Genomic DNA, 23,806 nt, shown 5'->3' with positions numbered 1-23,806 from the left:
TGCAAAATATTGTGGTGGCTAAAATTGCCGTGACTTCAAAAGAACATCAAGTTTTATTAAGCAGCAGAATTTTAGGGTATTAATTGAATTTGTATTTTAATGACATACTGTTGTCATTTTAACAATAAGCAGCTGTGTTGTACTGTGTAATTCAAAAGGCATTTAATCAGCTCACAAATTTACTGTCTTGAGATCAAAGTCCAGAACTGATGCTTCGAGCTCAAAGGATTACCAGGTTGAGTAGAAAGCTGATAGTCTTACAGGTACTGAAAAAACAGGAATCCATTAGAGCGTGCCCGTGAATACAAATGGAACAGCTTTGCATGTACTTAGTTATGGTAACCCCCAAATGTACAATTGAACTGCCCAAATAGTGAGCTTTTATTTAAATTCTAATCTACATTTTTAGTAGTCACTCTATACCAAGTGATGCATGACTCATGCAATTGAAACCCTGGTATTCAAAATTGTCAAAGCAAATCCCCCAGATGAATATTGAAAGCATTCTCATGCACCAGATATACTTTAAGATCAATTTAAATTAATCACAGATTTCCTCCCCTATTTCAATTGTTAAATAAAAAAGGCAGCCAGCATGAACATAACAGGCCAGGTGACTTATTTCTGTGCTGTAACCACTCTATGGTTCTTGCTTGGAAACTCGCCTATCAGGAGTGCATAACAATTCCATAGTGAAGCACCATAAATTTTCCAAACAATTTTTATAGTTGTGGTGAAGTCAGTGCTCTGAACCCTGACATTGGACCCCTGGTGGACAGGATTTTATGGCAGGAGTAAGGGATCTTTGATTTGATTTATTATTGTCACATGTATTAACATACAGTGAGAAGTATTGTTTCTTGCGCGCCATACAGACAAAACATACCATTCATAGAGAAGGAAAGGAGAGAGTACAGAATGTAGTGTTACAGTCATAGCTATGGTGTAGAGAAAGATCAACTTAATGCGAGGTAGGTCCATTCAAAAGTCTGATGGCAGCATGGAAGAAGCTGTTCTTGAGTCAGTTGGTACATGACCTCAGACTTTTGTATCTTTTTCCCGACAGAAGAAGGTGGAAGAGAGTATGTCCAGGGTACGTGGGGTCCTTGATTATGCTGGCTGCTTTTCCGAGGCCGTGGGAAGTGTAGATAGAGTCAATGAATGGGAGGCTGGTTTGAGTGATGGATTGGGCTTCGTTTTCGACCCTTTGTAGTTTCTTGCGGTCTTGGGCAGAGCAGGAACCATTCCAAGCTGTGATACAACCAGAAAGAATGCTTTCGATGGTGCATCTGTAAAGGTTGGTGAGAGTCGTAGTGAACATGCCAAATTTCCTTAATCTTCTGAGAAAGTAGAGGTGTTGGTGGGCTTTCTTAACTATAATGTCAGCATGGGGGGGACCAGGACATGTTGTTGGATCTATGCAGCAGGAGAGGATCTGTGCAGGAGTATGTGTTACTGCTTCAGAAATGCATTATCTCTGTTATGTGACCAGTTGAAGGGATTACAAGTAGATAACAGCTGATTTGTGGGATGCCTCAGGCTATAACAGAATTGAAGGGTTTGGACCTCAGAAATTCTATAAACGGTTTATAAAGTCATCTGAAGCTTGAGATTGTGTTTCTAACCCGTAAAAGATGAATGAAATCAGCTGCTATTCATTAGAATGTTTGCAATTTCTTTTCTCCGGAAGTTGAAATAATAGCTGAACTGTGGCCAGTGAGCGGATAGGCTTCCTGATTTAAGTGTCACTGAGAGACAATATTGTGTACCCAAAAGAGAAACTAAAACCCATCTCTTCCCATGTATGCTACTGGGAAAGTGAATAATGAGCGGTGGTGTCATCAAAATAAGCTTCTCTGCGATAACAGAGACCAAACCAGTTAGGCCAAAGGATAACTCAAATCATTTGTGTTATCATATGAGTTAGTAATTCAGAAAATCTTGAGAAATGCTGAGATACAAACTATTCTGTGTAGAATTCACACACAATGGCATTTTGTTAAAAACTCATTCAAAGTGTCTAGTGCTTTTATAATTGGTCTCATTTATTTTCCCAAATGTCCCACCTTGTATCAGTAATAAATGTTGTGATTATGTTCCTTGTATCAAGTCCAAACCATCTGTATGTACTGAAGGGAAAAGCATAGGTTCAGTACTAACTTCTGGGATACTATTAAGGGGAGAATTTGTGTTTCTTTTTACTGCCTGTGATCAATATCTTTGTATGTGAGGAACAGTAGAAACAGTAAGGAGTCTAACAACACCAGGTTAAAGTCCAACAGGTTTATTTGGAACAGGAACAGTAGAAACAGGGATACAAAATTGTTGAGTGACAGGAAACAAAGTAATGGCAAAGAGAGATTTTTTGAGCTGGAGGAAGGTTTGTCGAGGTGTCCCCCAGGAGTCCGTGTTGGGACTCTTGCTCTTCCTGATATAGATTACTGAGCAAGACATTGGTGTAGGGGGCACAATTTCAACATTTGCGCATTATGCAAAATTTGGAAGCGTTGTCAAATCTGAGGACAGTGTAGAACTTCAAAAGTATTTAGACTAGTTGGTGGAATGGGCAGGCAAGTGGTAGATGAAGTTCAATGCGAAGAATTGTGAAGTGATTTATTTGGTAGGAAATAAAATAAAAGATACTGTTCTAAAGGGGGTGCAGGAGCAGAGGGATCTTGGTTATACATGCATAATTGAAGGTGGCAGGACAGGTTGAGTGATTGGTTAATAAAGCATCCTAAGCTTTATTAATAGGACCATAGATTGCAATAGAAAGGAGATTATGTTGAACTTGTATGAGACATTAGTTCAGCTTCAGCTGGGGTGTTGTGTCCAGTTCGGGCACCACACTTTGGGAAAGATGTGAAGGCATCGGAGAGAGTGCAGAACAGATTCACAACAATGGTTCCGGGAATGAGGAATTTCAGTTATGAAGGTAAATTGGAGAAGCTGGGACTGTTCTGCTTGAGAAAAGAAGGCTGAGAGATTTGATAGAGGTATTCAAGATCATGAAGGCTCTGGACAGAGTAGATAGGGAGAAACTGTCCCCACTCATGAAAGTGGGGAGAACAAGAGAGCACAGATTGAAAATAATTGTTAAAAGAAGCAAAGCAATATGAGAAAACTCTCTTTTATACAATGAGTGCTTAAGGTCTGGATTACACTGTCTGAGTGTATGGTGGAAGCATGTTCAATTGAAGCAAGAAAGAAACTATCTGGAGGGTTATGGGGTGAAGGCAGGAGAATGGCACTCGGTGAAATGTTCATTTGGAGAGCTGGTGTAGGCACAACAGATTCTGCACTCTAACAGTTCTGTGTAGTCTGTGAATTCTGAGATGGCTTTTTCCAATATTTTGTCACTTTTGAGATTTATCAGAAATATTCTGAGCACAGTGTTTTTCTAGCTGTTACCTAGTTCAGTAATTCTATGATGTAACCTTCGATGCAGCGTCTCCTGTTGTTGTTTAGTGGATGGCTCATATCTGTTCAAACTCGGATTCCCATCAAATCGATCTGATTCAGTGTTATTTATTTATGCTGGGAAATGCGATCCAATATTATTAATTGCCTGAATCTCGATAGAACATTAGTGGAAGTAACACATAGTTTATACTGTGGCTACTACGCCAAATTCTCTCCTTGCTGTTTGTCTGATTGAAGGAATTTAGGCTATCAAGTGCAGTCTTGCAATTTTTTGATAAATTAAAACTGTATTTAACAGTTGCAATGCAACTACTAAATTCAAGTTAAAAAGTATCAGTATTTTCTCCCTGCAACGAAAACATTTGTGTTTTCTGGGTCCACCTGTTGGAAAATGAAAGGTTACAAATAGCATGAATGCATTTATAATCCCTAAATCCACATAGATCATAGCCAAAGGAGTGCTGCCAGCATAATCAATGGTTATTTTATGGGTCTCCTGGTGTAGTTTGCACAACCTGTACATTGTGTGTTGTGATACCACCATGTGGAAATATCAGTTCTGGAATTACATGTGTTTGCTGGTAATTAGTGGAATAAATATTGTTTCTTGGAAAGTCACAGACATTTAGTTTTCTAATTTAAGCATTTAATAATGGCATAACAAATTCAGTTCTGTTTTAGATTCCCTTTCTGATTCCCAGAAGCAACGAGAGCATCTTTATTTTTATGGGAGTTGACACATTGCCTGATATTCACTTGTACAATGGTGGAATCCAAGACCTAAAGATAGCATCCCCTTGTGACCTGATCTGGGTACTTGTGCCATTTGTAAGAGTTCCAATTGCTCCGAAAACTGATTGAGAAATACTTGGTATGATGAGGCCAGCTGCTTTATTTCATTAAAAGGTGAAGATACAGAATACCTGCTTCTTAAGACTCACTAAACTGAAATCGTACAACTTCGCATACAATACAAAATAACACACTTCACAAGCCCACAATCAGTAAATGGCCTTTGTTTACTTAGGTAAAATAGTTTCCACGTATCCTACACCACTTCAATCAAAGAAAGCTCTCATTGCTTTCCCTTGAACAAATCTGTCTGCCCTCAAAGCCACCCTGCTTTAAAGAGTCTTTATCTCTCCCTCTGTCTCTTTCTCTCTTTATCTCCCTCTTCACAGACAGATAGGGATCAATGAACTTCCAACACAATGGGTGCAAAACATGTTTTGATTGCTCAGACAAACTTAATAAGTGTTTAGTGTTTATTTTCAAGTGGGGGGGGGGAGGGGTGGGCAAGGGTTGGCAGATCAATGATTAGCATATTAACCATATTAATCTAGATTTTTTAAAGAAGAACTTGAGTGGGCGTTTAATTTATGATTTGCATTAAAAGAAACTTAGTTTTCAATTCTTCTCAAAATTGGTCAGAAGAATCTTCAATGTGACAATCGTATACTGCTACAAGTCTGTTCCAATATATTTTATTTTTGGTACATATAAAACAGTTATTGAACAATTTCTCACTAACTAAAAAAATATTTTAGGTTGAGGAGCAAGACATGACACAAAATGGGGACAAATCAGGTTTGCCTTAGGTTCAAGCAGTTAGACTATAATGAAGTCAATTAAAATTCAGACTGGACTCAAGGGAGGTGATGGCCTAGTGGTATTATCGCTAGACTATTAATCCAGAAACTCAGCTACTGTTCTGGGGACCTGGGTTCGAATCCCACCACAGCAGCTGCTGGAATTTGAATTCAATAAAAAATATCTGGAATTAAGAATCTGCTGATGACCATGCAACCATGTTGATTGTCGGAAAAACCCATCTGGTTCACTAATATCCCTTTAGGGAAGGAAATCTGCTGTCCTCACCTGGTCTGGCCTACATGTGACTCCAGAGCTACAGCAATGTGGTTGACTCTCAACTGCCCTCCAAGGGCAACTAAATGCTGGCCTGCCAGCGATGCCTATGTCCCATGAATGAATAACAAAAATGCTTGTATATCAGGTCAGATGGGTTGCCCCTAGCTGTCAGCAGCACCATGAGTGAATGCCTGATATAATGGTCCCAATTATCATCTGACAGTTGTGTTGCGTGGAAGAAAGATGGACCAGAGTGATCAGCAGTCAGGATAGCCTGATTGACCCTACCTGTGGAAATATTACCAACATATGTGCAGTTCTTCCATACCTATCCATCAATATTGGTGGGGAAATGCTTTCTAAAGTGGTGGGTCATTGGAGATGGAAGCTATGCAGCCTGTTGCTGGGCTGGGCACAGTGAGCATACAGGAACGGCAGTCACAGCCAGTGACTGTACCACTCAATTGAATCTTGATCGCCACTCGTTTCCTCTACCTGCTTCTCAAATGCTTTCCATGGTGTGATGCAGTGGAGAGATGGAAGTGGCTACACCTTCTCTTGCCTGCACACTGATCACCAGTCTGAGCACCCAGATCATGACTGAAGAGGAAGCTCTAGAATAACCATCACAGTGTTCACCCACACCCTCCACCAGCACAGGGGTACAGTTCAAGGTTACACTTGGCCTTACTTTCTGGAGAGTGCCTCACTGACACGTCCCCATAGCAGTCAGAGGCAGGGATATCCCAGGTCTCAGGCACTCTGTGGGCTACTGGAGACCAGCCACCCTTTCAGTCTGAGTTGGATGATGAGACTCAGAAGTGGCTGCCAACTCGATGTTGGAGATGCAATGCCAGGCAATGGAACATCAGGCAGAGATTTGATCGTCACTTAGCAGACTAGAGTGAAGGATGGAGGAGTCCGTTCGTGTCCTGTTTGACGTTGTGGCTCCAGCATGCAAGTGCCTCAAGTTCATCGTGTGAAGATTGGCGACCACCATCTCCAAACTCATCTCCAAACTCTGTGGCCTGGGCCTCGGCTCCTCCCTCTGGATCCTGAACTTCCTAACTCACAGACCACAATCAGTAAGGATAGGCAACAACACCACCTCCACGATCATCCTCAATACCGGTGTTCTCAGCCCCCTACTATACTCCTTATACACCTATTACTGTGCAGCCAAATTCCCCTCCAGTTTGATTTTCAAGTTTACTGACGACACCACTGCATTGGGTCGGATCTCAAACAATGACGAGACAGAGTACAGGAATGAGATAGAGAATCTGGTGAACTGGTGCGGCAACAATAATCTCTCCCTCAATGTCAACAAAACGAAGGAGATTGTCATCAACTTCAGGAAGCGTAAAGGAGAACATGCCCCTGTCTACATCAATGGGGATGAAGTAGAAAGGATCGAGAGCTTCAAGTTTTTAGGTGTCCAGATCACCAACAACCTGTCCTGGTCCCCCCATGCCGACACTATAGTTAAGAAAGCTCCACCAACGCCTCTACTTTCTCAGAAGACTAAGGAAATTTGGCATGTCAGCTACGGCTCTCACCAACTTTTACAGATGCACCATAGAAAGCATTCTTTCTGGTTGTATCACAGCTTGGTATGGCCCCTGCGCTGCCCAAGACCGCAAGGAATTACAAAAGGTCGTGAATGTAGTCCAGTCTATCGCACAAACCAGCCTCCGATCCATTGACTCTGTCTACACTTCCCGCTGCCTCAGCAAAGCAGCCAGCATAATTAAGAACCCCACGCACCCCAGACATTCTCTCTTTCACCTTCTTCCTTCGGGAAAAAGATACAAAAGTCTGATGTCACGTACCAACCGACTCAAGAACAGCTTCTTCCCTGCTGCTGTCAGACTTTTGAATGGACTTACCTTGCATTAGGTTGTTCTTTCTCTACACCCTAGCTATGACTGTAACACTACATTCTGAACTCTCTCCTTTCCTTCTCTATGAACGGTATGTTTTGTCTGTATAACGTGCAAGAAACAATACTTTTCACTGTATGTTAATACATGTGACAATAATAAATCAAATCAAACCATTATCCAGAAGGTCTTGCAGGAAATGTGCTGGGCCCTGCACTCCATGGCCCACACTCTGGTGGGCACCATCAAGATGTAGGTGGCATGGGAACAAAGCACCTTAACTTCCCTCCACGTGCACCATCTCCTGGACACGTCAGGCTGGGGCCCTCAGGCTCCCACAAGAAGGATGAGCACCAGCTGGGCACAGGGGGCCCTCCCTCTTGGGACACTCCAGAGGTGGGCAGCTAGTCTTTGAAACAAAGCTCCATCTGAGATAAAAACAGAAGATGCTAAGGCAGCACCAGTGCAGAAAGAGATCAGAGATCATCAATCTGAAATGTTAGTACTTTGGGTTGGTATAAGATCAGTCTCCCACCATTTCATTTGGGTATAAGGTGCACCCACATCAGAAACTCTAGTATTTGGGCATGAGGTGGAGATGCCGGCGTTGGACTGGGATGGGCACAATAAGCAATCTCACAACACCAGGTTAAAGTCCACCAGGTTTATTCAGAAGCACGAGCTTTCGGAGCACTGCTACTTCATCAAGTAGTATTTGGGATAATGGGAGCAAGTTTCATTGAAATGCTATATTGCTAGCTTGCTCTCCAGAGCATGTTTGTACATTTACTTTCAGTGTTGGGCTGCCAGTTGCATTTAATGTTGGCCTCGTTATGTGACCCGTGTGTTTGTGTTTGTATTGCTGATGAAGTGCTGTTGCTCAGTTTAAACCAATGGGATGGGAGCCACCAACAGCACTGAGAGACTGATTCACTACTGCAATAAATCTAAATGCAGCAAACATTAAAAAAAAGAGCTACCCTCAGGAGGGATTAAGAACACAATTCAGCTTCTGCAAGGAGAAGTGCTGGAAATCTAAAATAATACAACAATAGAATGGAAATACAACAGAACTATCAGCGCCTGAGAAGACGGGCAGATTCATGTCTCGAATAGGAGGTTCTGAGGAAAGGTTTTACACGTTTTAGGTGTAGTATAGATAGGAGAGTGGCCCACTACCAAGGGCACATCTGTTTCCACTGAAATTGTTTATTTAACTCTGGGGTTTTGGCTACAGTACAACCTTTCAACATAGATAGCAAGTGTTGGCAGAATGTGTTATAATGGTGGGCCATTCCAGGGGTTGTGATAAACCACACGAGTGAATATGAAGCACAGTCATCTTAACCACAAGTGTGTGTCGTTGCCTTGTACTAGTTATTTTCTGGTAATTATCACTCACTCCTGCAGTGATTGCGTCACAGGGTTGGTAATCCTCCTGTGAGCTTTCCTCACACCTCAGCCAGATAGGGCATGCAGCCTGTGACACTGTCTACCCACAGACAAAAGCTTTCCCACTCTGCAGTGGCTGCTTCTATTCAAAATCTTTCAGCTGGCTCTCGGCCACAAAAATTTGACATGGCAACACAATGGTTGACCCACATTAAAGCTGAGATACAGGAGAGACAGCTGAGGGCTGGATCTATAGATAGCCAATTCTCCAAAACCTGAATTGAACAATAGACACCAGGAATGGTGAAAAATAGTTCATACATGGCAATGATTTCTACAGTAAGAAGTCTCACAACACCAGGTTAAAGTCCAACAGGTTTATTTGGTAGCAAATACCATAAGCTTTCGGAGCACTGCCCCTTCGTCAGATGGAGTGGAAATCTGCTCTCAAACAGTGCACAGAGACACAGAAATCAAGTTACAGAATACTAATTAGAATGCAAATCTCTACAGCCAGCCAGGTCTTAAAGGTACAGACAATGTGGGAGGAGGGAACATTAAAGTAAGAAGTCTCACAACACCAGGTTAAAGTCCAACAGGTTTATTTGGTAGCAAATACCATAAGCTTTCGGAGCAATGAACATTAAACACAGGTTAAAGAGATGTGTATTGTCGTGTGTCGTGAAGGCTGCCTTGGAGGTCGTCTACGACAACGGATGAATGAACACCGCTCGACAATCACCAGGCAAGACTGTTCTCTTCCTGTGGGGGAGCACTTCAGCAGTCACGGGCATTCAGCCTTGGATCTTCAGGTAAGCGTTCTCCAAGGCGGCCTTCACGACACACGACAGCGCAGAGTCGCTGAGCAGAAACTGATAGCCAAGTTCCGCACACATGAGGACGGCCTAAACCGGGATGTTGGATTTATGTCACATTATCAGTAACCCCCACAGCTTTCCCCCTGATCTTGCAGAATTTCACGAGCTGTTCTGTCTAGAGACAATACACATCTCTTTAACCTGTGTTTAATGTTCCCTCCACCCACATTATCTGTACCTTTAAGACCTGGCTGGCTGTAGAGATTTGCATTCTAATTAGTATTCTGTAACTTGATTTCTGTGTCTCTGTGCACTGTTTGAGAACAGATATCCACTCCATCTGACAAAGGAGCAGCGCTCCGAAAGCTTATGGTATTTGCTACCAAATAAACCTGTTGGACTTTAACCTGGTGTTGTGAGACTTCTTACTGTGCTTACCCCAGTCCAACGCCGGCATCTCCACATAATGATTTCTACACACAAGCCTCATTACAGTACATTGTTCAGACTGCAGTTATAAATTGATTTTATAATGTAGTCTGGGAGTCACTGAAATTACAGTCTGGTAATCACTGCTGCTGTCAAGTACAATCCTGTGCCACTCTTTCTCCACTGAGTTTTGTTTTTAATATGTACAGTGTAACACTGTTACTCACCACCAGAGTTCCTGCCTTCTATTTGCAACTATATAGAATTAACATGTGGAAGGTAAAGGGTGTTTAATACTTATCCCCAATCAAAATCCAAGCATAATCAGGTCAGCTATTTGACAGCAAGAAAAGGGAATAACAATTCTAGATAGATTAAATTAATACGTTTTATTCATGTAAGTATTTTGCTTTGCATTTCTTTGTTCTTATATTTTTATTATTCTTAATGTTTATCTAGTGCAAGTCTTTAAACCCTATAATAAAATTGGAAAATTAATCTGCCAGCACTTAATGCAGTGCTGTGTATTTTATCCCCTTTTAGTTCCTGCACATGTCACTCAAAAGTTCATTTGATTCAAAGCTAAGTACATCTCAGAAAGGCAAAGAGAAGAAAAATAAACATGGCAAAGTCTAATTTCCTTCATTTCATTCAGGAAAAATATTTATATATTTTCCTTAATTTTTGGCTATTAATTTTTATTTCCATCCAAATCTGCTAACTGAAGTTCAGCTTCTTTTGAACTGATTTACCACGATTGATAAACTCTGTAGAGTGTTGCACAGCTCTGATTCAACAGCACAGGAATTGTATAGGTCACATTGCACAGGCACGCATGAATACCGTGCTTGCCAAAAGGTAATGGACAGGCTGTCTCTTCTTCCACACTGTTTATTAGCTAACATCTGGAAAAGCTGCTTGATCTGGCTGTATTCCAGTCTGAGGGGGGAGGGTGTGTATTTTTTCAGCATAAAGACTTTCTAGGCACTGTCCCTTTCCTGGTGGTCTACACAAACTGTACTTCAGAGCGACCGGAGTCAGGTGGGAATCGGTTTTTGCCATTTGTGTGACCTTTAACCTCAGAAATATGAAAATTAATTCTGTAGCCAGTTTAAGAATCGCTTCTCAGCCTTTTGGCAAAGATCAAGTGTGGTGTCGACATGTTGTGCTTGGTTGAAGTCATTAGGTTGCATTTTAGCTTCATTTGAAGCAATTTTCAAAAGCGGCATCTCGGCCTTTTGGCTGGGATGCGGATGAGATCGAGCCTTGGAGGGGGAGCAATTGCCTGCTCCGATCGGCTTGGATCGTGTGGATCAAGCCCAAGACAGGAGGTGAGAGCCCTGTCTTGTCGGCTTGGATCGGGAATGTCTCAACTTGTTGAGACTCTGAATTGGACTTGATTTGATTGAATTGGAATAAAAACAAAAAAAAAGAATCACCACATGCACAGATCTACCCGCACTTCCTGTTTTGGATTCTGTTCTGGATTCCACTCGAAATGTGATCCTTTCAGACCCTGATAGGCCAGCTGTGAATTATTGGCATTTTCTACTCTGGCTGATTTTCAGTTTTTGTGATTTTAAAAAAAAATCTACTTTTCACTTCTCCCATTTTAGTTATTACTAAAATGATTATCTTTTTAAAACACTTAGCAAAGAAAAAGTACAGCTGTTATGCCCCAATATGCTACCCTGTGTTTGAGCTCCGTCCTGACCTCAATCCTGCAAACCTCAACAAAGAAAAACTAAACTTGACCTGAGAAACCTTATAGCTCAAAACAAAGAACTCTGAACAAAGATCTGGCGTTTCAAGTCCAGATGACTTGACAGCTGGACTTGAAACGTCAGCTCTTTTCTCTCCTTACAGATGCTGCCAGACCTGCTGAGATTTTCCAGCATCTTCTCTTTTGGTTTCAGATTCCAGCATCTGCAGTAATTTGCTTTTAACTGAACAAAGGTCGATTGCCTGTAAAAACTGGTGATGAGATTGAGAGTGCAGTGGGATGTGGGCTTGTTACACCTAAACTGCAGATATATTCCTGTCTATTGCAGTAAGCAAATGCAATTCGAAGCAGCCGTGATTTAGACATTGCTAAAGAAGGTGTGAAAGCAGGAGATTTATTTTCTGTGGGTTATTTCGATACCTCTTTTAAATTCATCTGTGGGACATGGGTGTCGCTGGCTGGCCAGCATTTATTACCCATCCCTGGTTGCCCTTGGAGAGGGCAGTTGAGAATCAGCCACGTTGCTGTGGGTCTGGAGTCACATGTAGACCAGACCAGGAAAAGAAGGAAGGCAGATTTCCTTCCCTAAAGGACATTAGTGAACCAGATGGGTTTTTCCGACAATCGACAATGGTTTCATGGTCATCATTAGACTTTTAATTCCGGATTTTTATTGAATTTAAATTTCACCATCTACCGTGGTGAGATTCGAACCCGAGTCCCCAGAACATTAGCTGAGTTTCTGGATTAATAGTCTGGTGATAATACCACTAGGCCATTACCTCATTTACTGCATCTATTGGTTTTTTTGGAGCCTATTGCAAACAAGTGTGAATCTCACACAAGAACACAAGAAATAGAAGAAGCAGTGGGCCACCAGGCTCTTCGAGCCTATCCCACCATTCAAGTCGATCATGGCCAATCTATGCCAGACTCAACTCTTTTTCTGTATATCTCCTTTTCCCCATAATCCTCTATTCCTCGATCTTTCAAATATTTATCCACCTCCACTTTAAATACTTCTAATAATCCAGCCTCCACTACCCTTTGGGGCAGAGAATTCCAGAGATTCACCACCCTCTGCGAGAAGAAATTTCTACACATGTCGGTTTTAACCAACCGACTTTTTATCTTGTAGCTAGATCCCAATGTCCAGTGCTATCTCAGTGCCATTTTAAAAATTAAACTAAACATATCGTCATCATTCCAACAGTTTAATTTCCAAATCTTCGAAATTCCACAATTAGTGATGAGAAGTGTCAAATGAAGCTGGTTGTACCTACTTGCAACTCTGTGCCTGCTGCTCACACTTAAAGTTCTTACTGCTCCTGATATCAGTGCAGAGTAGGAATCTCTACTCCTGGTTTCTGCCTCATCCACAGCCTTGACACACGTAGTCAAAATCATCGACTGTATCTGTTTTGTGACCCTGGCACACCACCCCTCCTTGTCTTCCTCAATCTCCTTGGCCTTCAGCACAGTTACCCACTTTATCCTCCTCCACCATTTTACTCTCCGCTCTCCCAAACATAGCCCAATCACATTTCCATTCCTACCTATAGAAATGCAGGTAGTTCCTTCCGAATGGTTTCATCTCCAACACGCCCCTTAGCTTTCCCCTCTTCTTCATGTACCTGTTAATTAAACTTGGATTCAATGCCACAACAGCATCATCAACTCCATAGCCAGACTCAGTTAAATTGGCAGATTCCTTGGATTACTTGTTCAGGAACAGATCCATTCCATACCTATTTTATGTGATGCTGAATTGGCTTTAACCTTTCTGTAACATTTCATACCTGGTTATATCCATGTACTGCTCTGCCACTGTGCTCTCTTTTCATGGTTGAAGAGTCTGAGTATATTTGGACTGTCCTGTGAATTGAAGTGGCTTTCTACACAGTGTATCAGTTTGGGTTATTACATATCAACAAGAGACGGAATGCATAAGAAATAACAGCTTTGAATTTATGGAATACATTTTTCTTGGTAAATAGCTATCAAGTACATTCAAAAATTTTAGTTACTTATAAGTTAAGTTGTTACCAAAATGTATTTTAAGTAATGGGTCTGATTGGTTTGGTTTGATTTGATTTATTATTGTCACATGTATTGGTATACACTGAAAAGTATTGTTTCTTGCGCGCTATACAGACAAAGCATACCGTACATAGAGAAGGAAAGGAGAGAGTGCAGAATGTAGTGTTACAGTCATAGCTAGAGTGTGGAGAAAGATCAACTTAATGCGAGGTAGGTCCATTCAAAAGTCTGACGGCAGCAGGGAAGAAACTGTTCTTGAGTTGGTTGGTACATGACCTCAGACTTTTGTATCTTTTTCCCAATGGAAGAAAGTGGAAGAGAGAATGTCCGAGGGTGTGTGGGGTCCTTAATTACGCTGGCTGCTTTTCTGAGGCAGTGGGAAGGGTACACAGTCAATGGATGGGAGGCTGGTTTGAGTATTACCATTCATGACCCTTTGTAGTTTATTGAGGTCTTGGACAGAGCAGGAGCCATACCGAGCTGTGATATAGTGCATCTGTAAATGTTGGTGAGAGTTGTAGCGGATGTGCCAAATTTCCTTAGTCTTCTGAGAAAGAATAGGAGTTGGTGGGACTTCCTTCACTATAGCGTCACTTTCTTAACTATCTTAACTATAGTTAACTATCTTAACTATAACTATATCTTAACTATATAAACTTCCTTCACTATAGCGTCACCATGGAGGGACCAGGGAACACCATTTTAAACAGCAAACTGAGTTCAGGAAATTTTATGTGATAATTATCGTGAAGGCCAATTCTTTTTGCTGTGAATTTTAATGAAAAAGTGGCATGGACAAAATGGCAAGAAGAAAGAATCCTGGTATCAGTCAAACCCCGTAATGTTAGCTGCTGCGTGTGTGCAACCCCGTGGCTAATGAGACGAGTTAGACTACAGATTGAAGCTGTTTCAGTCTATGTACTGCATTTTAAATATCTTAGAAACCCAAGATTTAAACTGGTTCTGGTTTTTGCATAAAATTATTTATTGGTTTGAAGTACTGTAGTTTTATGACTGCACTCGGCTCCACTGACCTGTGCTGTGGTCTTTGCTTCTCCTCTCCTAGGACAAGATACAATCAGGAGACCTCCAAGCCACCCCAAATTACTGTCCAGTAAATTAACTTCTTCATCGCCGAGAGTAGAGTCTAAAAGGGGAAAATGGGGGGGCAGTGATCTGCTCCAGCAGGCACTGAGGGCAAAATATTTGTGTCAAATTCTTGGATGGAGCTCAGAATAGCCTGGGTGAAGTCAGAACAGCTGCTGCTATCACCTGTCTGAAATTGGTGGGACCAGCCAGGGTGGGAAACGTGGCTTCCCCATGCCACCTTCTCAGTCGGGCATTATCCTCATCAGTAGGATTACAGAAAACAGAGACAGATACTCATGCAGGATATCCGCTTCTCACTATTCTCAACTTTGCTTGTGTTCCTTGCATTTTGTTTTGACCTGGTGTAAAGTTGAATGTTCAGATGAATTGCTGGTGTGACAAAAAGGGAAAGCTGGCCTTTGCTGTGACTGATGACTTTTTCTGCCGTGTAGTTATAATCTAAAAATGTATTCAAATCAGATTGGGAAATTTTGCTCCTGTCTCGTCACTCAAACTTGGAGGGCTATAAATATGTCAAAAACTGATAAACATAGATCTCTGGTCATAAGTCAAATCAACCGGTTGCTACAGTAAAGAGTCTCAATTATGTTATTCTGTTTGTCATCATTTATGATTAACAGCAATTTTTTAGACCTAACTTTCTTTGCAATTACAATTTCAAAACAGGATGGTTTTTATATTTGCTGTCCCTGCAGCCCAATAATTTGATGATGACCTGTGGAATTTTGCGGTTAAAGCTTAGCAGGATTTAATGACAGGAATTGAGATATAATTTTCAGATGCTGCACTGCAGTTGGAATGCTGGAGTAGAAGCTGGGGTATGGTGTAGAAGACAAGCTGTCTCATTAGGGGGAAGAATGGGGAGACCCACTGTCTCCCTGGAGGAAAGAATGGAGAAACTCGCTGCATTCTTGGGGGTGGGAATAGATGGACCCACTGGCTCCCCGGGGAAAGGACCCACTGGCTTCCTTGGGACAGAATGGGGAGACCTGCTGACTCCCTGGGATGGGAATTAGGAGATCCATTGTCTCCCCGAGGGGGAATGATGAGATCCACTGGGCAGACCCACTGTCTCCCTGTGGGGGAGGAGGGGGAGAAAGAATGGAGAGAACCACTTGTATCAGCAGGTTCATGTCCCTATACAACCTGGAAAGATGAGGAAAGTTTCAGGTTCAGCCTTTGCTCTCAGCTGCGTTCCTTCTACTTGGTTGCAGAGTCGTAAAGTTTTGCATTGGAGGGTAGGTGCACAATGTTGTACTTTCACCTGCCAGGACCTGCGTATTGGAAATTCAGACACAAACACACTTGATTTTCGAAACATTTTAATTAATTTGTCTGTGCCAAACCCATCAATGGCACTGCGATAGCAGAACGGTTTGAAGCACAACTGGTTTCTGAAGGCATGCACCTAGTGAGCAGATCTCCCAGGGGTGCTCGGATGAGTGCAGTTCTCAGGAGGGGAGGGTCATGTCCAGGCGCTGTCTGGATATCCCTTGGCACCCTCTTGGCATTTACAGAGATGTGAGCCGAAGTCAGGTTTATGGAGTTAGACCACAGATTAGCCATGATCACATTAAATGGCAGAACAGGCTCGATGGACTGAATGACCTACTCCTGTTCCTATGTTCCTACCCTGGCACATGCCTGGATACTGTCCGCTTGTTGCCTGGGTAGTGCCATGAGGGGCACCTGGGTGGATTAGGTTACTTGTGCACTGAAGTGACCTTTAGAAATGGCGTTCTGCATCATCAAGTGTCTGTATTGATGGCGGGACAGATGAATCAGAGGCCACCCTGCCACTGATGGGTTTTGGGACCTGTGACTTCAAGTTATGTTTTCAAAGTTCCGCACCATATGGCGGGGAAAGCTGCCATTGTTGTCGGCAGTTTCAATGCCACTTTTCCTACCCAACATCAGCCATGTTAATATTGAGGAAAATAGTATCACATTTGATCAGGTGATGTGCTTCTGACCTCATTAGTGTTGTCATGAAGACAGCCTGTTTCCACCTTGATAACATTGCTCGACTATGCTCTGTCTCAGCTGATCTGATGCCGAAACCTTCACTCACATCTTTGTTACCTGCAGAACGGGCGATTTCAACACACTCCTGGCTGCTCCTCCACATAATACTCGGTAAACTTGAAGTCATCCAAAGCTCAGCTGCCAATGTTCTATAAGGAGAGAAAAGAGCTGATGTTTTGAGTCCAGCTGACCCCTTGTCAAAGCTTTGCTCAGTTTTGACAAAAGGTTCATCTGGACTCGAAACCTCAGCTCTTTTCTCTCCTTACAGATGCTGCCAGACCTGCTGAGATTTTCCAACATTTTCTCTTTTGGTTTCAGATTCCAGCATCCGCAGTAATTTGCTTTTACTTTGCCTCTGTTATAACTGGCACCAAGTCTTGTTCCCCCATCAGTCCTCTGCCCACTTGGCAGAGTCTATATAGGCTCCTGGTTAGCAATGTCGTAATTTTAAAAGTCTCATCCTTGTTTTTAAATCCCTCTGTGGCCTTACATCTTCCTATCCCTTTGAGATTTCTGCAGTTCTTGAATTCTGGCCTCTTGTGCATTCCCTGTTATAATCGATTCAGTTGCTTAAGCCCTAAGCTCTGGGATACCCTCCTGAAACCTCTCCAGCTCTCTTTTCTCCTTAACATTTGCCTCTTTGACCAAGTCTTTTTCAAGTTTATTTTTTAGTCACAAGTACGCTTACATTAATACTGCAATGAAGTTACTGTGAAAATCCCCTTGTCAGGCGCCTGTTCGAGTATACTGAGGGAGCATTTAGCATGGCCAATGCACTTAACCAGCACGTCTTTCAGACTGTGGGAGGAAACAGGGGCACCCGGAGGAAATCCACGCAGACACGGGGAGAACGTGCAAACTCCACACAGACAGTGACCTGAGGTCGGAATTGAACCCGGGTCCCTGGCGCTGTGAGGCAACAGTGCTAACCACTGTGCCACTGTATTTGTTGTGGGCCTAGTATCTTGCGTGGCTTGTGTCAGACTTTGTTTTTTATTTTGTTTTTCTGAAGCACCTTAGGACGTTTCATTATAGAGTCATAAGGCATAGAGGTTTACAGCATGGAAACAGGCCCTTCGGCCCAACTTGTCCATGCCGCCCATTTTTTTTAAACCCCTAAGCTCATCCCAATTGCCCGCATTTGGCCCATATCCCTCTATACCCATCGTACCCATGTAACTATCTAAATGCTTTTTAAAAGACAAAATTGTACCCGTCTCTACTACTACCTCTGGCAGCTTGTTCCAGACACTCACCACCCTCTGTGTGAAAAAATTGCCCCTCTGAACACTTCTAAATTAAATTAATAACAATATAAATGTCAATTGTTGTTGTTAACTGATATTAGCTGCTAAATTACTTTCCCATTTATTCTCAGTATATCCTGCAATTATTGTCTTAGCAGTGTCATTACACTCTATCTTTCACTGATAATAAAAATAGCAGCTAGCAAAAAGTAAAGGCATTATTTATAGCAGTTTGATTTAGAATGGGAGTCCGTCCTGGTGATGGTCTTGCTGCTACAGGTCCACCTGTACTGCTATTGTTCCCTCTCCATCACATGGGCTAAGCTTCATCACACTGTCATTTAGGAAATGAGATTTCCACAGAGTTTCAGTAACTATGGTTTTTATTTTCAGGCTGTCAAACTATTCCAGAGTCAGACCTAGAAGAGAGAATGGCGGACCCTGCAGCAGCCAGAATGTCCCCTAACCGCACATACGTAATGCAGAAACAAAAAGACCCTGGTAAGTACTGCTTGCAAAATACTCTAGCAGTGCATTTTAATAATGATCCTGTCCTTGGGTTTTTTCCATTATTTCAAATTTTCCTGGAAATTTGCCATCAGGAAGCATATTCTAGATGCCACTGTCCTCAGCTGGGATCTGGGCAGTTCTGGGCTCGCATGTCTCTCCTGTGAGTGACAGGCAGTGCTAAAATTGCAGAAAGCAGATGTGGCCTGCGATGTTGGTCCCCGTAAGTAGTGTGAATCAGGCTCGTAGCAAAACAACAGGCTGTAATGGAAAGAAAATCGCGGTGTAAGACAAGCTTCCCATTCTCTGAACCCATTTCCTGCTGCTGGCTTGGACCAGTTTCATTTGCTCCACATTCTTGGAGCATGGAGCATTCTTGTGCTCTGCAAGATGAGATTTTGTCTGCTGGGTAATAGAAGTTAGCTCTCTGACCTGAGCCTCCAACTAGCTGATTGACAAACTAAATGGGCTAACAAAAAAGTAAAACTTGACCAGTCATCTTTTTTTAATCTTTCCAAACCCTTCCATTCCTTATGAAAGGAATCTGAATATGGTTAATCAATGAGATGAGCATTTATTGTTTGACCTGATTAGAAAGCTACTGCTTTCAAAAACTAGCTTCGACAATTTTGCAAACTCCTGGGTGTTTATTGTTTGATTATGACAACAAACTCAGAACTGTACATGATTGAAGAATAATTCTCAGCCTAGTTTAATCATTGCTTCTGTTTGGTTAGCTCTTCACTTTAAGCAGCATGTCATGGTGTTCATGTTAAAAGCTCTGGAAATCAATCAGACCAAAGAGGGATCTGGGCATGCAGGTCCACAGTTTCCTAAAAATGGCAAAGCAGGTGGCCAAGATGATTAAAAGAAGGCGTACAGCGCGCTTGCCTTCAACAGCCGGGCATTGAGTACAAGAGTTGGGAAATCATGTTGCAGCTATATAAAACCTTGGTTAGGCCACATTTGGAACATTGTGCGCAGTTCTGGTCACCACACTATCAGAAGGACGTGGAAGCTTTTGAGAGAATGCAAAGAAGGTTCACCAGGATGTTGCCTGGTCTCGAGGGTGTTGGCTATGAGGAGAGGTTGAATAAACTAGGATTGGTTTCACTGCAAAGACGGAGGCTGAGGGAAGACCTGATTGAGGTCTACAAAATTATGAGAGGCACAGACAGAGGCTTTTTCCAAGGGGTCACAGGTTCAAGTTGAGAGGGGGAAAGTTTAAGGGAGATGTGTGGGGGAAGTTTTGCACGCAGAGTGGTGGGTGCCTGGAACGTGCTGCCAGAGGAGGTGGTGGAAGCAGGAACATTACTAATATTTAAGAGGCATCTGGATGGGTGCATGAACAGGGAGGCAATAGAGGGATATGGACCGAGTAAGGGCAGAAGGTTTTTTTTTAGTTAAGACATCATGATCGGCACAGGCTTGGAGGGCCAAAGGGCCTGTTCTTGTGCTATACTTTTCTTTATTCCTTGTTTCTTTGTTCAAAGGAAAGACCCCTTTCACAAAGGCTGGTGTTGTAAATCATGTCGTTTATATTGCCCATTCTATAATAATCATCCTTTTTTATAACGTGCCATCAATGACCTTTAAACATATTGAGGGCTGACATTGATGTAAATTATTCTTATTAACAGTTTTGTGTGGCTCCCAATATTGTAACTATTAAAGGTGTTTCTTACTGTGTTTTAACTGAAAGATTTCCACTACCTTGCTCATATATCACATTATAATAATGTCATGGAACTATCACGTGTAATTAATCTTCAGTGTGAAATCTCAGTGCATGACAGCAGCTTACACAGTTACATGGCACTAAAGTTCCTCTAGCTGTATTTTAATGCAGAAATCAAGTGGTTTAGTTTAAGTTTATGTTGAGATGCCGGCTGGAGGAAATTTCTGTCAGCCTATTGACGGGTTCTGAGATGCCGTACAGTGTGGTTCACCCACTAATTTCTGAAATTGAAGGAGGTGGAATTATAGCATCAAATTACTAATCTTATTAATTTGCCTTCTGCTGTTGAACAAAATAAACGATTATTACCAAAGCAGAGTTAAGACAGTGCTACTATTATCTAAAACACTCATGCAACCTCATCATTATCAGCTAAATGAGCAGATTGTCATTGTTCGAATCTAACTGGCGTTCAAATCTAAAACTGGCAGCTTTACTGTTCTGTGAAGAGCAGTGGTTCCCAAACTTTTTTCACTGGGCCGCACTTTCGGAATAAAAATTTGCTGGCGCCACACCGAATTTTTTATTGACAAGAAATACATTCAAAAACAAAAAAAAACAACTCCTAGCAGTGCTTGATTCATAACATAGAACACAACTACTTTATAATATGATCATGGGACATCCAGAAAGTATAAAACAATGCTTGTTTAAACCATGTTTAAATGTTTCTTTGATTGTCCTTGAATCTTCCCGCCACACTTGCCATCCTCTCTCGCCGCACCAGTGTGGCGCGCTGCACCCTTTGGGAACCACTGGTGTAGAGCATCAGAAAGTTTCCTTTAACAAGAATGAATGATACTCATTTTTTAAGATTTTCTCCTCAATGAAATTATTCTAACAACAAGTTATTATCTCTCTGGGACCAGAAGATCTGGGGCAATATTTTTTGTTGCGACATGGTTATTGGATTTACTCAGAGCAGCTATTAGGAAGTTTGGATTTTAAAAAAAGGTTATTCTGGTGATCATTCTTTGCATATCTGACAAGGTGGTCCTGCGATCATTGCATGGTACTTAGAGCTGGGAATTGGCAACACACTTCTCTACCACCACCCCTGACCCACCTCCACCACCTCCGAACCACATGGAGCTGGAAACTGGGGGGGCACATCTCTCCAGGGATGTGTCTTAAGATCTTAAATCCTATGATTAAAACAACTTTATAATCAACTGAACCAGCTGTCTGTGCAGCTGTCCTGTTGCTCCTGTAAACATCCCATTCCGGGGTGCTGGGTGCTTGTAAACCTTTTAAAGACGGCCAAGCATTCACAGGAAACCGTACACCTCCCCATGAATCCTCAGCTTTCTGGACCTGTAAATGGTAAACTTCAGCAGGTCACAGAGCAGATTGACCAGGGTGTGCCTCTCCCTGCCACCCTGACACTGGCCAGTCAAGGACCAGGAGCCATGGAAGAAGTGCAGCTGGAACAGGAGCCTGTTTTTTCTGCTGTGCTCGGTCTGAAGTGAGTCTGTGTGTCACTTTGCTGAACTTCAGTGGTTCCCTCTGCAGAGGATTGCTGACCCAGTGCTAGGATGATGTGGAGATGCTGGTGTTGGACTGGGGTAAGCACAGTAAGAAGTCTCACAACACCAGGCTAAAGTCCAACAGGTTTATTTGGCAGCATTAGCTTTCGGAGACATGGAACTGACTGAGTATAACTGAAATTCATGGTGGAGTGTGCATGTGAGTGGTGCGTATTTATGTACGTAAGCGAGTGTGAGGACGAGGGTGTGTTTGTGTGAAATCAGATGGCAGTAAGTTCCAGCAGCTGCTCAGCTTGGCAAAGCTCCAAGCTATTGGCTTCTGTAATTCCATTTATCACGGAGTTGCTTCGAGGACTGGCTTAATGGAATTAAGAGCACGACCTTGAAACACAACAGCCAAGTCTTTAGTTCCAGTGAAGTATGAGCTTTTCCCTAAGAAAGTGATTACTGTAGCAATATTAATTCCACTTACATTTTACTTAAGTCAGTGCCTGATGAGACAACACTGCTGCTAACAGAATCCACACAGGAAAACCCTGAAACCATTTTCAGCTGCAGCCTTTGAAATTAATTCTGCTCAGTGAATGCATTTTACTCGAAAATCCAGTTAGTGCCTGTATTGTCTCAGAGGAGAGGTGAGGAAGCAGTATGATTATAGTAATGGCTCAGACACTCCTAGGTCATTGACCGTATGATACAATGAAAGATAGCAGCACACTGTGCAAGAAAAAGATTTTTGATGTGACTTGAAAGTTCATTTTCATTTTAAAATCTCTTTTGGAGTCCTGGAAACCAGAATTCTTAAACATATTCCCGCAGTGTATGCCAATAGTAGTCTCCAATCTTTGACCTGCTCACTTACCCCCTCCATGCCATGGGCCAGCTGCAGGGATCTCCTGCCTCACCCATGTTCAGTCAGGGCTGCTCTATCACCCACAGCACCCTTGGGCAAGGCAAGAGGTTCCTGATGCTGATCACTATTCAGTGACCTACTGCTGATGGTTTGCACATGGATGTCAGATGAGGAGAAGAGTGTTGGGTTTGGTTGTAATTCCTCCTCCATAGCTGAGTGTGAAAATCAGCATTTGGACAAAGAACCCATTGGACTTTCTGGCCACGCTTGCCCCAATGCTGGAAAAAATGCATGGTCCGTGTCCTGCCCGTTACGATTCCTGGGTGGGCAGGACAGGAAAATTCCGCCCATTGTGTCCATGGCCCCAAATTCATAGAGTCAACATCTTCAGGAGAGGGAGCAACATTTAACCAAAACTCAAAGGAAGGTCCCTTTGTTATTTGCAAAAAAATCTGATTGCTGCTGGAAGGTCACTGCATAGACAGAGTAGATGATATCGTATCTTACGCCAAAGTATTGTGTCAGCTCTGGATCAGTGGTTAGCATTGTCACCGCTGATTGTCAGAAGGTCATGGATTCAGGTCGTAGTCCAGAGACTTGAGCACAAAATCTAGGCGGACACTCCAGTGCGGTTCTAAGGGCAGTACTTTCTTTTGGATGATATGTTAGATAGAGGCCCCATCTTGCGTCACAGGAGAATGTAAAAGATCCTATGGCACTGTTTCAAACAAGAGGAGGGGAGTTCTCGCCAGTGTCCTCACCAATGTCATGTTCCAGTATGTTACGAACTTTTCATCAGTATGTTATATTTTTAAAAACCACAAAAGGCTCTTTAAAGATGGCTGCCTGAGGATTACATGATGCCTCTTGCGGATTAAAACACTCGTATGTCTTAAAAAGGAACAATAGGAACCTTTAGTCAAAGCATCAACTGATGTAAGAAATACAGGCCTGCTATACAAGTGACTGAGACAATCGGCTTCCACTCAGAGAAGCAATCCTCCACAACCACTCTCTGGCTTCTTCCATTGAGCCAGTGTCTAATCCAATTTACTACCTCCCCATGTATATCCAGAGGGGCAATTGTTTCACACAGAGGGTGGTGAGTGTCTGGAACAAGCTGCCAGAGGGTAGTATCTGATAGGTGAAGCCCATTCCTTCATCCCAAATGAGATATTTACTTGGAACTTTGACATCTTCAAAATATATCTGTTATCTTTTAAAAAGCATTTAGATAGTTACATGGGTACGATGGGTATAGA

At 42.5% G+C, this 23,806-nt stretch overlaps 1 protein-coding gene across 3 annotated transcripts in view; it reads left to right on the top strand.

The window, feature by feature from the left end:
* bbs9 (Bardet-Biedl syndrome 9) overlaps positions 1-23,806 on the top strand; it is a 384,043-nt gene that overhangs the window by 257,470 nt on the left and 102,767 nt on the right. For all 3 annotated transcript variants that reach the window (XM_078217175.1, XM_078217174.1, XM_078217173.1), the window contains one exon: positions 18,353-18,460. In XM_078217175.1, coding sequence (XP_078073301.1) covers positions 18,353-18,460 — 108 coding nt within the window. The remainder of the gene's footprint in view (positions 1-18,352; positions 18,461-23,806) is intronic.

This window comes from Mustelus asterias, chromosome 7 (assembly GCF_964213995.1).
Source record: "Mustelus asterias chromosome 7, sMusAst1.hap1.1, whole genome shotgun sequence".
NCBI lineage: Eukaryota > Metazoa > Chordata > Chondrichthyes > Carcharhiniformes > Triakidae > Mustelus > Mustelus asterias.
The sequence above is the reverse complement of the archived record's forward strand: the minus strand, read 5'-3'. Positions and strand labels throughout refer to the sequence as shown.